Raw genomic sequence first — 17,802 nt, forward strand, 5'->3', positions numbered from 1 at the left:
TGTGCATAGAAGGAAATAGAGAAACGAGTAATAATGTGAAAATGATGAAAAATGCAATAGGTGAGATCGCGACTGCAAGTTTCTTGAGAGTGAGATAATTTGCTGGGTAATTTGGCATACAGCTGGGGAAGTGATGTAATGATTTTTAAGTTGGAACAAATATTTGATACAATATTGAAGCTATATACTAAATAAATTAAATACAGATTAACTAAATTAGACGAAGTGCAAATGTTAACACATAAAGACTGGACATCACATTACATTCCAATGATCACAACGATAATCAATAGCGAGACACACATGCATGTATACACACTTGCCCATCCACACTTGTCATCATACACTTTCACTTATATACTTAAATGCATATGTATATACTTATTTACTTATATTTATATTGTCCATACATACATATACACATATACAAATACTTGTTGGTCTTAAGGGCCCCGAGTGGCCGAGTGGTCTAAAGCGCTCTTCGTTACGGATCACTGCCATCTCACCTCTGTCTGCGGCGGTTCGAGTCTAAGATTCAGCCAATGTGGGTATGTGAGAAAGCTTGCCAGTAGCTTCTCGTGGGTCGGTGGTTCTTTCCGGGGTTTTCTCTGGTTCTTCCTCCATCATTAATACTGGCCGCCATGTATAGCCTATCATGTGCTGCAAAATGGCGTTAAACCCCACAACAACAACAACAACAACTTGTTGGTCTTAAATGTACATATTCCAGTAACTGAGCTTAATGCCATTTTTGTCAGCTGAAACAGCATTACTCAAACAGTTAATGCACGAGACACAGATATAAAACACACTGTGTGAACAATGCTAAGAGCCGATCAAAATCACTGATACAAGTTAAAAATAATTAGCCGCACATGCAGATTGGGCTAAGCGACGGTTGAAAATGAGTAAGGAGTACACAAAGATTGCAATGTGTACATCATTATTGCATAATTATTGAAAATATTTAACTTGTGTGCACAATTTATGAATTGGAGATTACGTATTTTAATTAATTAATGTGAATTAGGAATATACTGGGATATCTTATTCTGACTTTACACAGAATATCTCACCTCCTACTTCCCTGAAGGAGATATTCGCATCCCTTGTCCAGAAAGAATAGATTTTATTCTTTTTCTAAAGTTATCTCATTTTTTAAAAAAGTATTTGGTTATACTTAGTCTTGGTTAAATCTTCAGTCGTGATGGTTCTATTTTCATTTATTTTCAGTTTCCTTTTCTCCTGCATAACAATAGCTCATGCACGATTGCAATCATTCAAAAATCTTTTGACTTGATCACTGACAAAACCCAAGACGTTGCGTGTTTCAGTTCCTAACAGGATTCCATATTAAAGAAAAGCTGCTGACTTCTGTCACTCATGCCCATTCCTATGACATCCTGCCTGTGGAAAATGTTGAAAAACCACTGCAGCCTAAACGGATCAACAACTTAAGCTCCCCAAAGCATTTGAATGAACCCAGTCATGCAACCTATCTACTATTATTTGGCATACAGCAATGGATAGACAACTCTTCCAATTGAAAACGGGAGAAAAATCAATGGCAGAGCTAATTTTGCTGTATAGTAAGAATAAAACCCATTGAAATGTCAGGGCTTTTATTATAATAACTAAATAGCAATATATCTTGGTTACAGTTGGTGCTTCATGGCACAGCAACACAAGTAGGCAATTTGTGTGAAGTGCCGTGCTCAAGGACACACCAAGGTAGCTGACCCACGCTGGGTCTGATGTTAGGATTCGAACCAGCATCCTTTCGTTCGCGAGTCCGGCACGCTAACCCCTGAGCCACAAATATCAATAAATAACACAGCAAATGAATTTTAAATTTGATCTGAAGTAATTATCTCTGATTAGATCGATGTATAAGACGTCTAAAAATCCTGACTCCCAATTTTTTGTATCATGACCTACAAATAGCGCAGAAAATCACACTAACAGGCAGGAAATCTAAAATCGTAACATCTGTACTCGTATAGAAAAGTGCACAAAATATGCAATAGGTACACGATGAATTAGCTCAGACTTGAATTCGAATGTATGAGGAAGAAAAAAAAACCACATGTAAGCATGCAAGACATATTTACAATATATGTTGACCATGTAGTAAGAAATGGAAAGACATCATCGTGGTCCTACGCACTACAAACTGAAATGACAGTGAGCTTTTGTTACATCGTGTGTTAGTTTTGCAGTGCTCCAATCACCAATGACTTTTATCTTGAGCACTGATCAAATACAGGAAGTCGGGTGTTTTAGTAGAAGAATCTATATGATGACCTTTTTCGCTAAGAGAAGGGCTACTGACTTCTATCAATCCTGGCCGTAACAGATAACAATTATATATATATATATATATAGAGAGAGAGAGAGAGAGAGAGAGAGAGAGAAAGAGGGAGATTTCATTATAATATTTAAGCTCATCCCTCTTCATGCCTTCTAATTGATCAATATTTCATATATTTATATTTTTTGTCACAACTATTTCATCAGACTCTATGAATTCGTTTGGATCGTATTGTGATGAAAGCCAACAATAACCGGTGGACAAACCAGAGATATCCAGGTAAGGTACCGGAGGAACCTCCAAAAAAACAAGAACAAACTATGGCGGCGTCCAGTCGTGGTCGTGGCAGAGGCCGGGGACTTTTGCAGCGTGAACTACCTACAGTAGGTCAAGGGGGAGACTCAGATGCAAAGGTTTGTGTGCTATAATACAGTCTTTAGTTGTGCACTCTATAGCGCAGTATAATGTTTTAGTGGAGCTACTTTTTCTGCAGATTTGCTACAGCCAGTGAATGTTACGCAACAGGATCGGATTTTTTCAGAATTGTTGATGTTGTTGTTGTTGTTGTTGTTGTAGGGTTTAACGCCATTTTTCAGCACAAGAGAGGCTATACATGGCGGCCAGTATTAATGGTGGAGGAAGAACCCAGAAAAAAACCGGAAAGAACCACCGACCCACGAGAAGCTACTGGCAAGCTTTCTCACATAACCACATTAGCCGAATCCGAGACTCGAACCGACGCAGACAGAGGTGAGATGGCAGTGATCCGTAACGGTGAGCGCTTTAGACCACTCGGCCACTCGGGGCCCCTTTCAGAATTGTAAATATATCAAAATTTAATGTTTTATGCATAATTTGAGCTTTTCGAAATTCTTAGAATAGACTCGTCTATTTTGAAATAAATGCAAATGATGCATGAACTGTCCTGGTTCGGGGAGGCTTCCCTGGTATTTGTGTATTTTAGGTCGCTCCTTAGTCCTACAATGTTAGGCCGATACATTAGTCCTGCATGTAAGACATTGACGCTGATGTTTATGTTTTGGGCGTCAGGGTCTTACAGCCTAACTAACAGCACTGTGTGTTGTGTTTTGATGTTGACTAACATCGTAATGAAAATCAAATTTTCAGGAATGTCTCACAACTGTCAATTTTCTACAAAGTAAAGTCATAATGTTTTAGTCAGACTTTACTTACTCTGGTGTCTTTTCTCTAATAAATTCAAATTCTCACAAATGAAATGGACCTGTTTTCAAGTTTCGTTGGCCTACATTTCATTTGACTGGAAAGCGATGAAAGCCGGGAATGCCAAAATCGGGTTAAGTTGAAAATATTATCCTTAACGAAATGAACAAAACTATATTATTCCTATTGGGTGAGGGGCTGATATCACCTGTTCATTAAAGCTGCAATTATTTGCATCTAAATTTGGCTGAACACATCAGTGTACATTTTATACACTTACCGGTATTTCTCGTGGCTGTGGAGCTACCATCAGCTGTAGAGTTCTTTTGGTGACACCTACATTATATTTCTGGAGCACAGCGTTCGTTTGGTGACTTGTAAGTTTACCTGAAATAGCAACACTATCTGTCCTGTGGCCATTTTGAATTTCACGCTTTATATGGCTGTTACCAATTAGGGTATGTGTCTAAAGTGTATGCAGGTTTGTTCCGGAAAGATTTCTTGCAGCAGAATTGCACATTTTAATGAACAGGTCACATCAGACCCACATATCGTACATCAGTATCAACACAGATTTGGAGGGGTGGGTTGATTTATTGGACCACTACGATGTAAGAGATAGCATATGTTGTTTTTGTTTTAGTGCTATGTCTTACTACCCAAATAATGGCCTTGTATAGCATGTTCCGATGTCAGTTGACATAGGAATGAGTAGTCAGAGTTTCAGGAATATCTCACATGCTTGGCAGTCCATTAATTTATGTGTAAATAACATACTTACTGTGCTGTCTTTATCCTGGCAGAATGAAAATATAACACTAGCAAATGGACACATTTTCATGTTCCGTTGACATATATTTGAATTTGTTGCAGTGCGTTGGTAATAGAGGTGTGCCGAAGTATGTCAGAGATCTTGCTAGGATTTTAAAAGTAGGAGTTCAGGGCTCCAATTTTGGTAAAAATAGGAGTCCCACCATCAAAAGTTGCAGTCCCTTCTTTCCTACAGAATCAACACGGATGTGAGTGCATCTATTTTTAGATGGAGAGGTTTTCGTAATGTAATCACTCACTTTAATATAGCTTCATTACAACAGTCCATTGACAGGATTGCAGATTTATGGTTTATTTATTTGTCTACGTCCTTGTAGTAATTTTAGGCAATGATTAAATAGTATCTGATTTGCTGTTTTTCCCCCGTATTTTCGCAAATACGTGTTATGTCGGAAAACAACTTAGACATAAAAGTGCATCTTGTGAATTCCATAACATAGCTTTGTCCCATACGTTTCTGACCTACATAATTTGCATTTAAAGTTAAATCTTTGATAAAATAATACCTTGGCTTTGCTTTCAATGATTTGTGTATTTTTCTGAAAATATTTGCCCGATGATTTACGAAACAATCTAATAAACTGGTACATCCCAGATTTAGTGAAGTCTGCCATTATTTCCCATTAGGCCTACTGGTTCACTTACAGTTTCAAACTAATTTTATGATGAAATAGTGTATAAGGGGCGGTTAATATATATCCAGATCACCAATTCTGAACTTAAAACACATGTTTGTATGTTTTATCATCAAAGGATATCATGCAGGAAATTGATAGTTGCTACCTTACTCGGAAAAAGTTTAATGGTCAGTCAGCTATCAGAACATATGCTTGTGAATGGGCAAGAGTTTGTTTGTCAACGTAATTTATATCAAAACTAGGCCAAGCTACTAATGTCTTGATGAGTACATTTCGCTACAACACTAGAACTTACCGGAATAATGCAAGGGCATTTTTAAAAAAAAGTAGGGTCAGTCAATGTACCTATTAAATAGCTCTTGTTCGTCCATCAGAGTGATATTGAATTTTGTCAATTCAAGTAAGGACTTATTCCAAACACTAAGCTAGGCATCACACACTTTCTTACACTTAGCTACTGTCCTATCCGAACTATCAGTTCTAGCAGCTTTAGCACTCTTCTGAATCTCGTTACAATCTTCGTAAGTTTGCCATTTAACCCCAAAATACTTATCCAAATTTATGAATGGCATTTTGTCTAAGTCTCAACATGTTTTGCTTTTGAGGTTACGTGCACTACTTATTCCAATAAATTCGGAAATGAACACAATAACAAAAGCTAAAGTTGTTTATTTGATGTACTTTTATAAATGACCACATGTACATCTCTGGGTCTTTCTGACTCTGAATTCAATCACTGTAAATATAAGTACATTTGCCCACCTGGCCGCCAGTCAAAGCCTTTGAACTTGCCGCCCAGCTATTGCGTCATGTTCTTTTTGATGTACTCTTATAATGGCAACATGTATGTACATCAGTGGGTATTTCAGTCACTGAATTCTGTCCTTGTAAATATCAGCATGGCTAATTTATCCACACATTTTCCCACAAAGCAGGTGGCTGAAGCAGGACTGGCAAATCTTTGAATTTTGCTGCACACCTTTTACGTGCATACGGAGGACTCCGCCTCAGTGATTTTCTATGTCCCAGATCAAAAATTGGCGCCCAATGACGTGTAATTATGCGTTTCCAAGATCTCTCTATGTTGAAGTAGGTTCATATGGGAGATATGTTTCATGAATGAAATGAAACATTGCTTACAGTTCCAATAGGCACACTATACATGTATTTTTATTAATTTTGTTAAAGAATATTTCAACTTAACCCGATTTCAGCATTCCCGGCTTTCATCGCTTTCCAGCTAACTGAATGTAGGCCAACGAAACTTGAAAAAAGGTCCATTTCTTTTGTGACAAAAACTTTATAACTTTACTACGTAGGAAAGCGTTGTTATTGGTTGCCAGTTGTGTGTGATGTTCCTGAAAATTTGACTTTCGTTACGCTGTTAGTTGACATCAAAACACGCTAAACAGCGCCATTATTTAGGCAGTAAGACCTATCACTCCCACAGAACAAAAATATCGGGTGATGTGTCTTACGTTGTAGGACTTGGTTGCCCCATAGTCCTACCACAGGAGTCTGATATTTTATTAATAAAGTAAGACGAAATCTCTGACAACATGAAATCACCTTATCAGTACTATACATTAACACAAGGAGTGCTAGCATGACCCAACCCTCCACTCGATTCGACTGTTTTCGTGTGATGGTCGTCTGAGAGTTATGTAACAATAGATTCCAGAGCAAGTTATATTCAGCTGTAATGTTGCCAAAAAGATCACCTGCTGGTATATGTTTGTTGCCAATAAGGACAAAAAATCACAATTTATAACATTGGTGAAGCTCAAGGCGATCCCTAAATATTTCACACACTTAGCAGCCCATATCAGCACTTTTCTACAGATTAAAGTTATAATGTTTTAGTTAGACTTTACTTACTCTCATGTCTTTTTCCTACTAAATTCAAATTCCCACACAAGCAAATGGACGTGTTTTCAAGTTCTGTTGGCCTGCATTTCATTTGGCTAGAATGCAATGGAAGCGGCAAATACTGAAATCGGTATTCTTCATGAAACATTGAAGGAGTCGACAATAACACTATTTTCCTCTAATATATTAAAGTTTATCCTCTGTTAAATGTGTGTCTTGTAAGTAATATATGTTACACTGTTTATTTTTGTAAGATGATGAAAAATATCCAAACATTTTTCAAAATCTCCAAGTCCCCAAAACTTGGGAGGTAATATTTTTATGTTTGAGCTATCCATTTTCACTATAAAAATATAAATTCATCATGCTTGAAATGTACCATGTTTTGTGATCAGTTGAGAAAGTGGTGATAAATACCAAATATAGATTAAGAAATATTACATACGAAAAGCATCAATGGATTGATATATGCCAGGAAAATGTCCACCTAGAACTCTAGAACGCACACATACACACATAATGATTTGCCACAACTATTTGGGAGGTGAAAATCACAACATATAGGATCATCAACATTATGCCAGCAGAGTTACTGTTTTTGCAGTTTTGATTGACCTTAAAAAGACATCAGTTTGATTTTTTTCCCCACAAACTTTCACACACAATTCACGTTTATTCTTGTAAAAGAACAACTCCTAGCCTGTTTAAAAAGCAAGTGTACATGAAAATATATGGTTTTCTTCATTTCCCTGATTTTTGAGAAAAATCAGTTTTTTATGTCCAGATATGCTGTGGAAAATATGGGCAGATAACCTTCCAACCTGATAAATTTGAGTGTAGAACTGTCAGTTTTGTACCTTCGGTAGTGGAGAATATACCATGTGTAATTCTGAGGTTCTATTTTGATCTCCTGCACCATTTAGTACTGGCGTCTATTACGGTTGCATTGAACTATACTTTATCAGACAGTTCTCAGTTCATTCCAGTTGGACAAGTGCAGTCTGGGACATACAGGCTTGTGGTATGTTACTTTCAATGTTCTAACCATAGAAGTCCAAGACTTACAAAAATTAAAAAAATATGAACAAAGTAAATGGAACCTTAGATCTTAATTACTAACACATTCATGCATTTATATTATTTATATTACCTGTTTGAGTGTATGGAAATATAAATGAATGCACCTAAGTCAGGTAGGAATCTAAATAGTTATTACTACAAAAAAAGCTGGAGATTGAATATTTTTAGAAGGAAATTTCACTCCCTAACTGACAAAAGTATATAGTTACATTATGTTTGCTAGTCTGTGCCAAATTTTTCTCTGCATCTTTTTAAATTTAAAACAAATGATGATTAATATTCATGGCCTTAAATTCCTGTTTCTTCAACTGATAAATGCCACTTGGGAATCATGACCAAAGCAGTCTGACCAACTTTTAAGACTCTTTACTGCAATTCTGATTTTGCCAGTACTAAAGATGCATTTATTTGTGGTATTATCAAAACTGCCCTAAAAGGTGACCATTCACATATATTAGACAACAAATGTTTGAAGTACATTTTGTGGGAATTAAGCGAGGAATTGAAAGTTTTACTGCTGCAGTGGGACTTGAATTGGAGTGTCAAAATATCATGTGTGAGTCATCAAAACATTCATAAGTTCAGAACCCAAAATGATATGGGCTGTGGAGGCTGCACAATCTGCAATTCAGTAGCAGGTAGCTAGACTCCTACTGTGTGGGATTTTAGAGGAGGCTTGTAGCTGATAAATTCATTTGTTTGAGCCAACTTTTATATGCAGATAGAATGTCTAATCTATCTTTATCAATCCATTTTGCTGAATATTTAATCCAACTTTATCAGTCCTTTTCACTGAATGTCTAATCCATCTTTATCAATCCATTTTGCTGAATATTTAATCCAACTTTATCAGTCCTTTTCACTGAATGTCTAATCCATCTTTATCAATCCATTTTGCTGAATATTTAATCCAACTTTATCAGTCCATTTCACTGAATGTCTAATCCATCTTTATCAATCCATTTTGCTGAATATTTAATCCAACTTTATCAGTCCTTTTCACTGAATGTCTAATCCATCTTTATCAATCCATTTTGCTGAATATTTAATCCAACTTTATCAGTCCTTTTCACTGAATGTCTAATCCATCTTTATCAATCCATTTTGCTGAATATTTAATCCAACTTTATCCGTCCTTTTCACTGAATGTCTAATCCATCTTTATCAATCCATTTTGCTGAATATTTAATCCAACTTTATCAGTCCTTTTCACTGAATGTCTAATCCATCTCTGTCGATCCATTTCACTAAATGTCTAATCTATCTCCATCAATCCATTTCATTGAATATCTAATCCATCTTTATCAATCCATTTCACTGAATGTCTAATCCATCTCAATCCATTTCACTGAATGTCTAATCCATCTCTATGAATCCATTTTGCTGAATGTCTAATCCTTCTTTCTCAATGCATTTCACTGAATGTCTAATCAATCTCTATCAAGCCATTTCATTGAGTCTAATCCATCTCTCATTCCATTTCACAAAATGTCTAATCCATCTCTATTGATCCATTTCACTGCCTGTGTATTCCAGCTCAATCAATCCATTTCATTGAATGTCTAATCCAATTCTCATTCCATTTCACTGAATGTCTAATCCATCTCTCTCAAGCCATTTCACTGAATGTCTATTCCATCTCTGTCAATCCATTTCACTGAATGTCTAATCCATCTTTCATCCCATTTCACAAAATGTCTAATCCATCTTTGTCAATCCATTTCAATGAATGTCTAATCCATCTTTCATCCCATTTCACAAAATGTCTAATTCATCTCTCTCAAGCCATTTCACAGAATGTCTATTCCATCTCTGTCAATCCATTTCAATAAATGTCTAATCCATCTCTCATTCCATTTCACTGAATGTCTAATCCATCTCTCTCAAGCCATTTCACAGAATGTCTATTCCATCTCTGTCAATCCATTTCAATAAATGTCTAATCCATCTCTCATTCCATTTCACTGAATGTCTAATCCATCTCTGTTAATCCATTTCACTGAATATCTAATCCATCTCACATCCCATTTCACAAAATGTCAAATCCATCTCTATCAGGCCATTTCATTGAATATCTAATCATCTCTCTCAAGCCATTTCACTGAATGTCTAATCCATCTCTCATCTCATTTCACTGAATGTCTAATCCATCTCTCATCCCATTTCACAGAATCATTCCAAACACTTGCTGTGAAATGCTAATTTCTGAAGGAGTTGACAACTCTGTATCAGTCTGTTGAACTATAATGTGGAAATGATGACACATTTAGAGGCCATCAGTCTCTTTTTTGCAGCTTGTGCAGTTTTCCACCATATCCAGTAATGTCAAAGAGCAATGTTATGTATATATTAATTTTATTTGTTAGTTTTTTTCCCGCCAAGATTATAGGTTATGTATAATTGTATATGGGACTTGACCTTGTCCAGAATCTAGTTCACTGTGTACTTGACCAGGAACATTTGATTTTATTTAGTCAACAAACAATATATAGTTAATATTTCTCTAGGAGTATTGGTTAAATATTAGGATCATTATCAATAAAGGTAAACATGTTTTTTTTTTATCTGCGTAATGGATTTTATCTTGTTGATAGCTTTACATTTCTAGAAATTAACTTTTGACCTGCATCCTTGTTTTACTTTTGTGTCTTAGTTTTTTTAATATATATAATATAGTTTACTTCAGAAATTACTGAGTCTTGCTATAACATCTTTAGCAGAATAATTGTTGTGTTCGGGATTTGATTTTGATATGATTATTTATTCAATTATTGTTCACTGGAAATACAAAGTGCTTTTCAGTAATATTCTTGGACAGAAACATTAATTTGTAATTATAGTGAATTCAGACAAGAACATTTTGAATTATATTTTTATGGTTTATCACAAGACTCTTAGCACGTTGCCACATTCCAATCTACTGGCACATTAACATATTCAAGACTACAGGCACATCAATTCCTTCAATATTGGAATTTAATTGGAATTCAGTTTTTGAATTTTCCTAAACTTGTTGGTTTTTGCTCTTTTCTGTTAAATAGATTAAAACCATAGTCATAACAGTAATAACAAATGACAGGATCTGATGGACACTGATAAGCAGCATTGTTCTATTGGCTATTCAAATCACCAGTCATATTACAAATTTCAGATTTCTAATGAAAAAAACTTCATTTAGAACATGTAGTTTCTACAGATAACCCTCCCTAACAATGCAGTATTTATTTGGATAGGTTACTAAAACTAAGTGGATCAGGTATTCCAAAAAGTCAGCCAGACTCAAACCTTTATCAGTGCCGTTCAGGTTTAATTTAGAAGTTAGGCTTTATTTTAATCAGATTTTGATTTATCTGACTTTGAAACAACCCTGGGTCTCCATCTCAGTCTATCTCTACTGCCAGTGCTCAAAGAATATTTTTTTTAGATAGGCACCGGGCTGGTGACTTAAATTAACTCAAAAGCCCTGACTGAAATTCCACAAGCTTGGACATCAGTTTCCACATGCCCAAAATTTCCCCTATTTTAATATTGTCACACAACATTACAATAGCAAAAATTCGAATATAAATTCATAAGGGTTCAAAGGGTTTTGCAGGAAATGCAAGTGCTTCACAAAGTAAAACTCCATCAACCAAGAGTTTTGAAATTTATTTTTGTTGGGATTTACTGATAGCTAACCTAAATCAAGTTTAAAAAATGAATTACACTTGAACACTATTCTGACAACTGAAATGACCATGCTTTGTATTGTATATATGCAGTAAAGTCCGAGTTCAAAGAAATGTTGCTGTTGTTCACAAACTTGTTAAAAATACAATACGTGTGGCTAAAGCATTCTAATTTAAGGCAATAATGTGAAATAACTTTTCTTTTTGTACAGGCATCTGTCATCACTTTGATTTACCTATAATGGGTTGTTCCACTTCTTGATCCTACCTATGCTAATTAGCATAAACTGCAGCCTTCAGACACATCTTACTAGCTATTGTCAGCCAGCAAAGTAATATGTGAAATGGCAGTTTGTACCTGGCCTCTTTGACTTTAATTGCAGCTATTGAAACTGCCCAAGGGATAGTTTTACATCAGCTTCAATCATGACTATTTACCATTTATACATGCTACATGTAAGGGGCATATACTGAAAGTGGTGGTGTTTTTTTTTAATTGTCTTGAAGATTACTGAAAAAAATTGTGTTTTCTCGAAACACAAACATGTCAGTGGGTTTGTGAGTACCAAATCGTAATTTTAGCATGACATGCCATGCTTCAGTCTGATTAAAGTCAGATCTCAATTTTACATAGGACAGTGGTGATCTGATTTAGATTGTATTTTATAGCAGGTATGTCAACATCTTGAAAATACATCAACACATTTCATCAGCATGATCAAAGTTTCCTCAGGCAAGTTAAAAAAATTCTGCAAGCAACACAGGCACCTCACCTAGAATACAGGATGGGCCTGATCTAAAATTAGAGGGACCCCATGCATCAGGCTATCAGATAGCACTGACTGTTTGGCCTGTAAACCTTAATTTCAGTAGAGATGGCATATTTAGATGAGTGAAACATACCATTCACCTGTTCCAGCTTTCTCATTTTTAGTTTACCTGTCTATAAAGACTAGAGCTTTTTCAGGTATATCCCTGCATCCGTCATGCTTCCATCAACACTTGCTTATTACCTATACAGATGCCTTAGTTATCATCAGATTTTCTATAAAACTTGAAATTTGGGATGACGTCATCAGGATCTCAGACAACTTTGAAAATAAGTTAGATCCATGCATAGGAATGAGGTGATTTTGCATCTCATTGACTGAGATTGTTACCAATCAAGAAGTCATATTTATTATCTGATTTTGATTGTATTTGGAATATGCACTTATATCAAGGTCATCGATGACTTTGATAATGAGATCAATGCAACTAAATTATGCGATCTTTTGTCAGATTGGCTGGAGTTGGTATCATTCATGTGATCCGATTTTGATCCAACTAAAAATCAAGGCCTTTGTCAGCAAGATACAACACTGATTTGATGATGAGTGAGATCATCACATATTTCTGACTGACTCTGCTTGCCACCACTTAAAAGGTTGTATTTCTAATTTGATTGTTGATCATACTTTAGTAGAACTCTTTATATCATGCAGATATCAAATACATATAATTACTGACAAGATCAATGCATTATTTATTAGGTGATCTTGCAGCTAACTGAACTTTGTGTTTACAGACTAGCAAACCAACGAAGTCAGCACAGAATGTGGACGGAGCAGCTGGAGATGGTGGTGGTGGAGGTGGTAGCAGTGGCAGCAACTGTCTGAAGGACATGGAGGACATGCTGTCATCTCTAGCACTAGATATATCGGAACAAGATCTAACAAATATTTATCAGCTAGCTGAGTCATCTGTGAAAGATGACAAGGATTTGAAAATTCTGGCTTTAATGATTTATAAAAAGTGCATGAGTGACAGAGAATTTGCCAAATCAGGAGCCTGTATTTGTTATAAATTAACCAGCCTAGAAGCAAAGGGAGCCAAGTTTAGATCGGCTTTACTTAGTTTAGTGCAGAACGATTTCACAGGTGATTTTATTTTTTTAAATTTTAAAGTGTTGATGTTTATAAAATTTATTGTTTAAAGAAAGAAACTGTACTTTAGCATGTAAAGCAAATGGAATTAAAAGCAAGGCTACAGAATCATTTGTCACTTTAAAAGTATTTCAAATGTTCTTCTGCCAGTTTCTTGCTTTATTCCTGATACCAGGCTTACCAGTCCTAACACAAACCTGTTAATGATGAACATCAAGCGAGACAGCTGCTGGTACCATTTTTATGTCATACCAAACATTTAAAAAATGGTACTAGCAGCTGCCCGGCATGGCACTCGGCATTAAAAGGTTTGTGTTAGGACTGATTGGCCTCGTGTCAGGATAATGTGACTGCTGGGTGGGACATGATGCTTCATATTTGCAGCATGATGCCCCAGTGCTAGACATCACTATCAACTGCCACACTGCAGACATCGTAGTAAAAAAATTGTTAAAAGCTACATTAAAATCCAAACCACACACACACACACAGTCTTTATTTAAGTCCTTCGGTAAGCAGTCACAATGACAAATATACCTAAATTTAATTTGATTGGAAAAGAGGACATGGAGAAGTGTAAAAGAGGTAGTAGTGTATTGTATGTGGTTTCTAGAGCTTGGTACCCAGTTGTTGATTCATTTTGATGGTACCATATGCTGTTTTTATTGATTAGCAGCGGGGCCAATCAGTGTATGTAGGACTTGAAATTAGCAGTACTGTGCTAGCCTGAGGCTGTTAAATTTTCTGTGGGTTTATTAGTTTTTATAATTTCAGTAGCCTGATAGCTAGTATGTTTCAGTTGTAACTAGTAAGCCATTGTAGAAAGGGCTAATGAAGATTCAGCAGGACTCATAAAGTGGTAGGTGTTATACGGCTTTTTTTTGACCCTAAAATTCCCAAATTTTCAAAAATGTTATTGATCTGATAATGTCATGGCAATGATTGTATCAACATTTGAAAAATTAGTTTAAAAATTATTTGGGTGTCAAATAGCCATTTTATGCGGACATTTGAGTTATTTTTAGAAGTTTAAAATGGTTCATATTTGGCAGCCAAATTCATATTTTTACCAAATATAAAGGTATGAAAAATAACCTTTCGCTAGAATATTGTTTGGTACAAGCATGTGAAAATGATAAAATTCGAGTACGTCAGCATTCATTGGTACTTTGCATTTTGTTTCGGGACTTTCTGGTTTTGGGACATTCTGATTTTGGGACTTTCTGGTTTGGGGACATTCTGATTCTCTAAATATTGGGATGAGGATAAGTTAAATATAGAAGAGGCACTTGAAGGAAGTCGACCCACAACAGCAACAATAATAACAACAAGCAGCTGTAGTATTATTTTACTAATGGGGTCTATAAAGCAATGGAGTGATGATAAAAATAATACAATCAATATTTCCAGTTTGATGAATTACTTCAGTACTGTGCAGTTTCACAGTATCCTCTCCCGAAGACTAGATCTCCAGCTGACAGTAAAATGGAACAGAAATAAATAAGAGTGTCACATAGTTACTAAAGAGTTATTTTGTGTTGATGAAATGGATTATATTGCAGTGTTATGAATTTTTCTCTACTTGTAATGGAAATACTTGTAATTATGCAGTATATGCTTTAAAATGGGATAAAAGAATTTTTAGGAGTAATTGATCTTATCCCAAAAAATCCCACTTGGCAAAAGTGGCCCATACGTAATAATTTGCCTGACATTACTAAGGCATTGGAGTGGCATAGTGTTATTGTGCTTAACTCCTGAAATTGTCAATCAGCATTTTGAGCGTGTATGGGAGCATACTTTTTTATTTTTAGATTCTATATATAAGCACATTTTCTTTTTTCTTTTTGCCTTCAGTGAATTAAGATTCTTCCACATGCACTGTTTTATTCTTTGTTTTTTCTCTCCATGTTTGAGAGAGAGAAAGAAAGACATGCAATAAGAAGGGCCTTATTAAAAAAAAGAAACATGAGAAGACAGAATCTTTTGAGATCTATCTTTCACATTTTTATTGGTGTTCAGTTGCTGGATTTTGTATGTTATATGTTTGTCTTCTTTTATCTTATAACTTAAAATGTATGAGCATGTTGTGTGTGTGCATATATATATATATATATATATATATATATATATATATATATATATATATATATATATATATATATACTCTGTGTGTGTGTGTGTGTGTGTGGATCATCGTAATTGGGCAATACAGTCTGCCATAGCTGTTCCATTCTTTAAAATCAAATTATAAATGAACAGTTCAGTTGTGGGTCTCACCACTGGTGGAAAAGCCTCCTTATCCTTATGTAAACAGCCTCGTTCAAAAAGTCTCGAAGTTCATGGACTGTGTGTGTCTGCCCGTGCATTATCCTTGTGCACAGACATGTGAGAGTTTGTAAATTCTTATGCATGAACACGATATTGATACACATATTTTTCACACTAGAAATTGTGCTGATTTTCCTGTTTAATTGTTCTAACACTAATATAAATTGGTGTATGTCTTTTCAAAGTTTAGTTCTGTGTTTGCATACTTATGAGAAGGAAAATGTTACCATACCAGCTTGAAACTCAGTGTCATATGACCTAGTGTATTTTAAGTTCAAGGGGTTGGTAATACAAACATCCTAAATATAAAATTCTGTGGTGTGTATTTGTATATTTATAATGCACTATCCTTCATTTCTAAGATATTTGATGTCAAATTTAAAAACTCCAGGGATATAAATGCAATAATATGTTAAATTCTCTGCCTGATATTTATTTTAAATCTGTTTTGCTGCCATTTTGATGTTTAAATAGGAAGTAAGTTCACTCTTGTAAAATTTGAAATGTTGACTTTTTAATTGTCTGTCTTAAGTCAGGCATAATACGTAATCCAATTATTTATCATGACTAGACAGTGTATACCATAGCTATGCCTTCTGGTTAATAGTAAAGGAAATGTTAACATGTCATTCTGTGACATGTATTCTTATCCAGAGTATAACTTGTGAACCATTGAACTTTGCCACAATATATATATTGACTAAATGGTGTGTTGCATTTCATAGTCATGCCCCATAACTCATTTTTGTCGTGGCAGTGGGAAATGTTGTCCTGTGACTTGTAGTTTGTTTGAATGATAGCTTTTGAAACACTGAAGTTATTTTAATGAAACCTCTAGTGATATAACTTGACCATATTGTGTAATATATACCATAGCCATGCACCATGCCTCAGGGTCAGGGTGATTACATAAGTGGCCTCTGTCCGTGCAAGATTATAGATTGTGAATCACAGTAAAGATTGTCTGTTTATGAGTATAAATTTTGAGCCATTCAAAAGATGTTAATGAAACTTGAGCCTGTTATAAGGGCTAATGCAAGTCAGTGGCCTCTTTCTTTGTCCATGTTGTCAGTTGTTTTGCATCTACAGGTACTTGGACAAAACGTTACTCAAACCCATACTTTACCATTCAGTAGTTAAGTTCCTTGCTTAATGGTCAGGATCATTAGTAGGAAAAAGGTCACAAATCAGTTGTTGAGCTTTTTGTTTTAAGTTAACATAGCATTCAGGATTTTTTTCCCATACTGGTACTTTGATCATTATATCCCTTCTTAAAGTTTAAGACATGCCTTTTAGGAGTTTCTGTTGAGTTTCTTTATTTCAGACAAAATCATGGTACATTTTAATCTGTATATGTGTAAGACAGAATTTTAATAAATGTATGAGACAGAATCATGGTACATTTCACCCTATGTGTTAGACAGAATTTGTATACACGTGTGAGAAAGAATCATGGTACATTTCACTCTGTAAATGTATAAGACAGAATTTGTATATACATGTGTGAGAAAGAATCATGGTACATTTCACTCTGTAAATGTGTAAGACAGAATCATGGTACATTTCACTCTGTATATGTGTAACACAGACTTTTTATCTGTTTAGGACAGAATCATGGTATGTTTCACTCTGTACATGTGTAAGACAGAATCATGGTACATTTCACTCTATACATGTGTAAGACAGAATCATGGTATATTTCACTCTGTACATGTTTAAGATAGAATCATGGTACATTTCACTCTGTAAATTGTGTAAGACAGAATCATAGTACATTTGACTCTTTATATGTGTAAGACAGAATCATAGTACATTTCACGCTGTATATGTGTAACACAGACTTTTTATCTGTTTAGGACAGAATCATGGTACATTTCACTCTGTACATATGTAAGACAGAATCATGGTACATTTCACTCTATGCATGTGTAAGACAGAATCATGATATATTTCACTCTGTACATGTT

General features: G+C 35.2%; 1 protein-coding gene across 1 annotated transcript in view; it reads left to right on the forward strand.

Annotated features, from left to right (window-relative positions):
* The first annotated feature begins 2,560 nt into the window (after nt 1–2,560).
* The window catches only part of LOC149794204 (CBP80/20-dependent translation initiation factor-like), a 30,157-nt gene continuing 14,915 nt past the window's right edge, over nt 2,561–17,802 (forward strand). The window contains exons 1-2 of the mRNA XM_089968313.1: nt 2,561–2,724; nt 13,147–13,498. Coding sequence (XP_089824439.1) covers nt 2,632–2,724; nt 13,147–13,498 — 445 coding nt within the window. The 5' untranslated portion in view covers nt 2,561–2,631. The remainder of the gene's footprint in view (nt 2,725–13,146; nt 13,499–17,802) is intronic.

The sequence above is a fragment of the Sinohyriopsis cumingii genome, chromosome 8 (assembly GCF_028554795.1).
Source record: "Sinohyriopsis cumingii isolate HCF-2022 chromosome 8, ASM2855479v2, whole genome shotgun sequence".
Classification (NCBI taxonomy): domain Eukaryota; kingdom Metazoa; phylum Mollusca; class Bivalvia; order Unionida; family Unionidae; genus Sinohyriopsis; species Sinohyriopsis cumingii.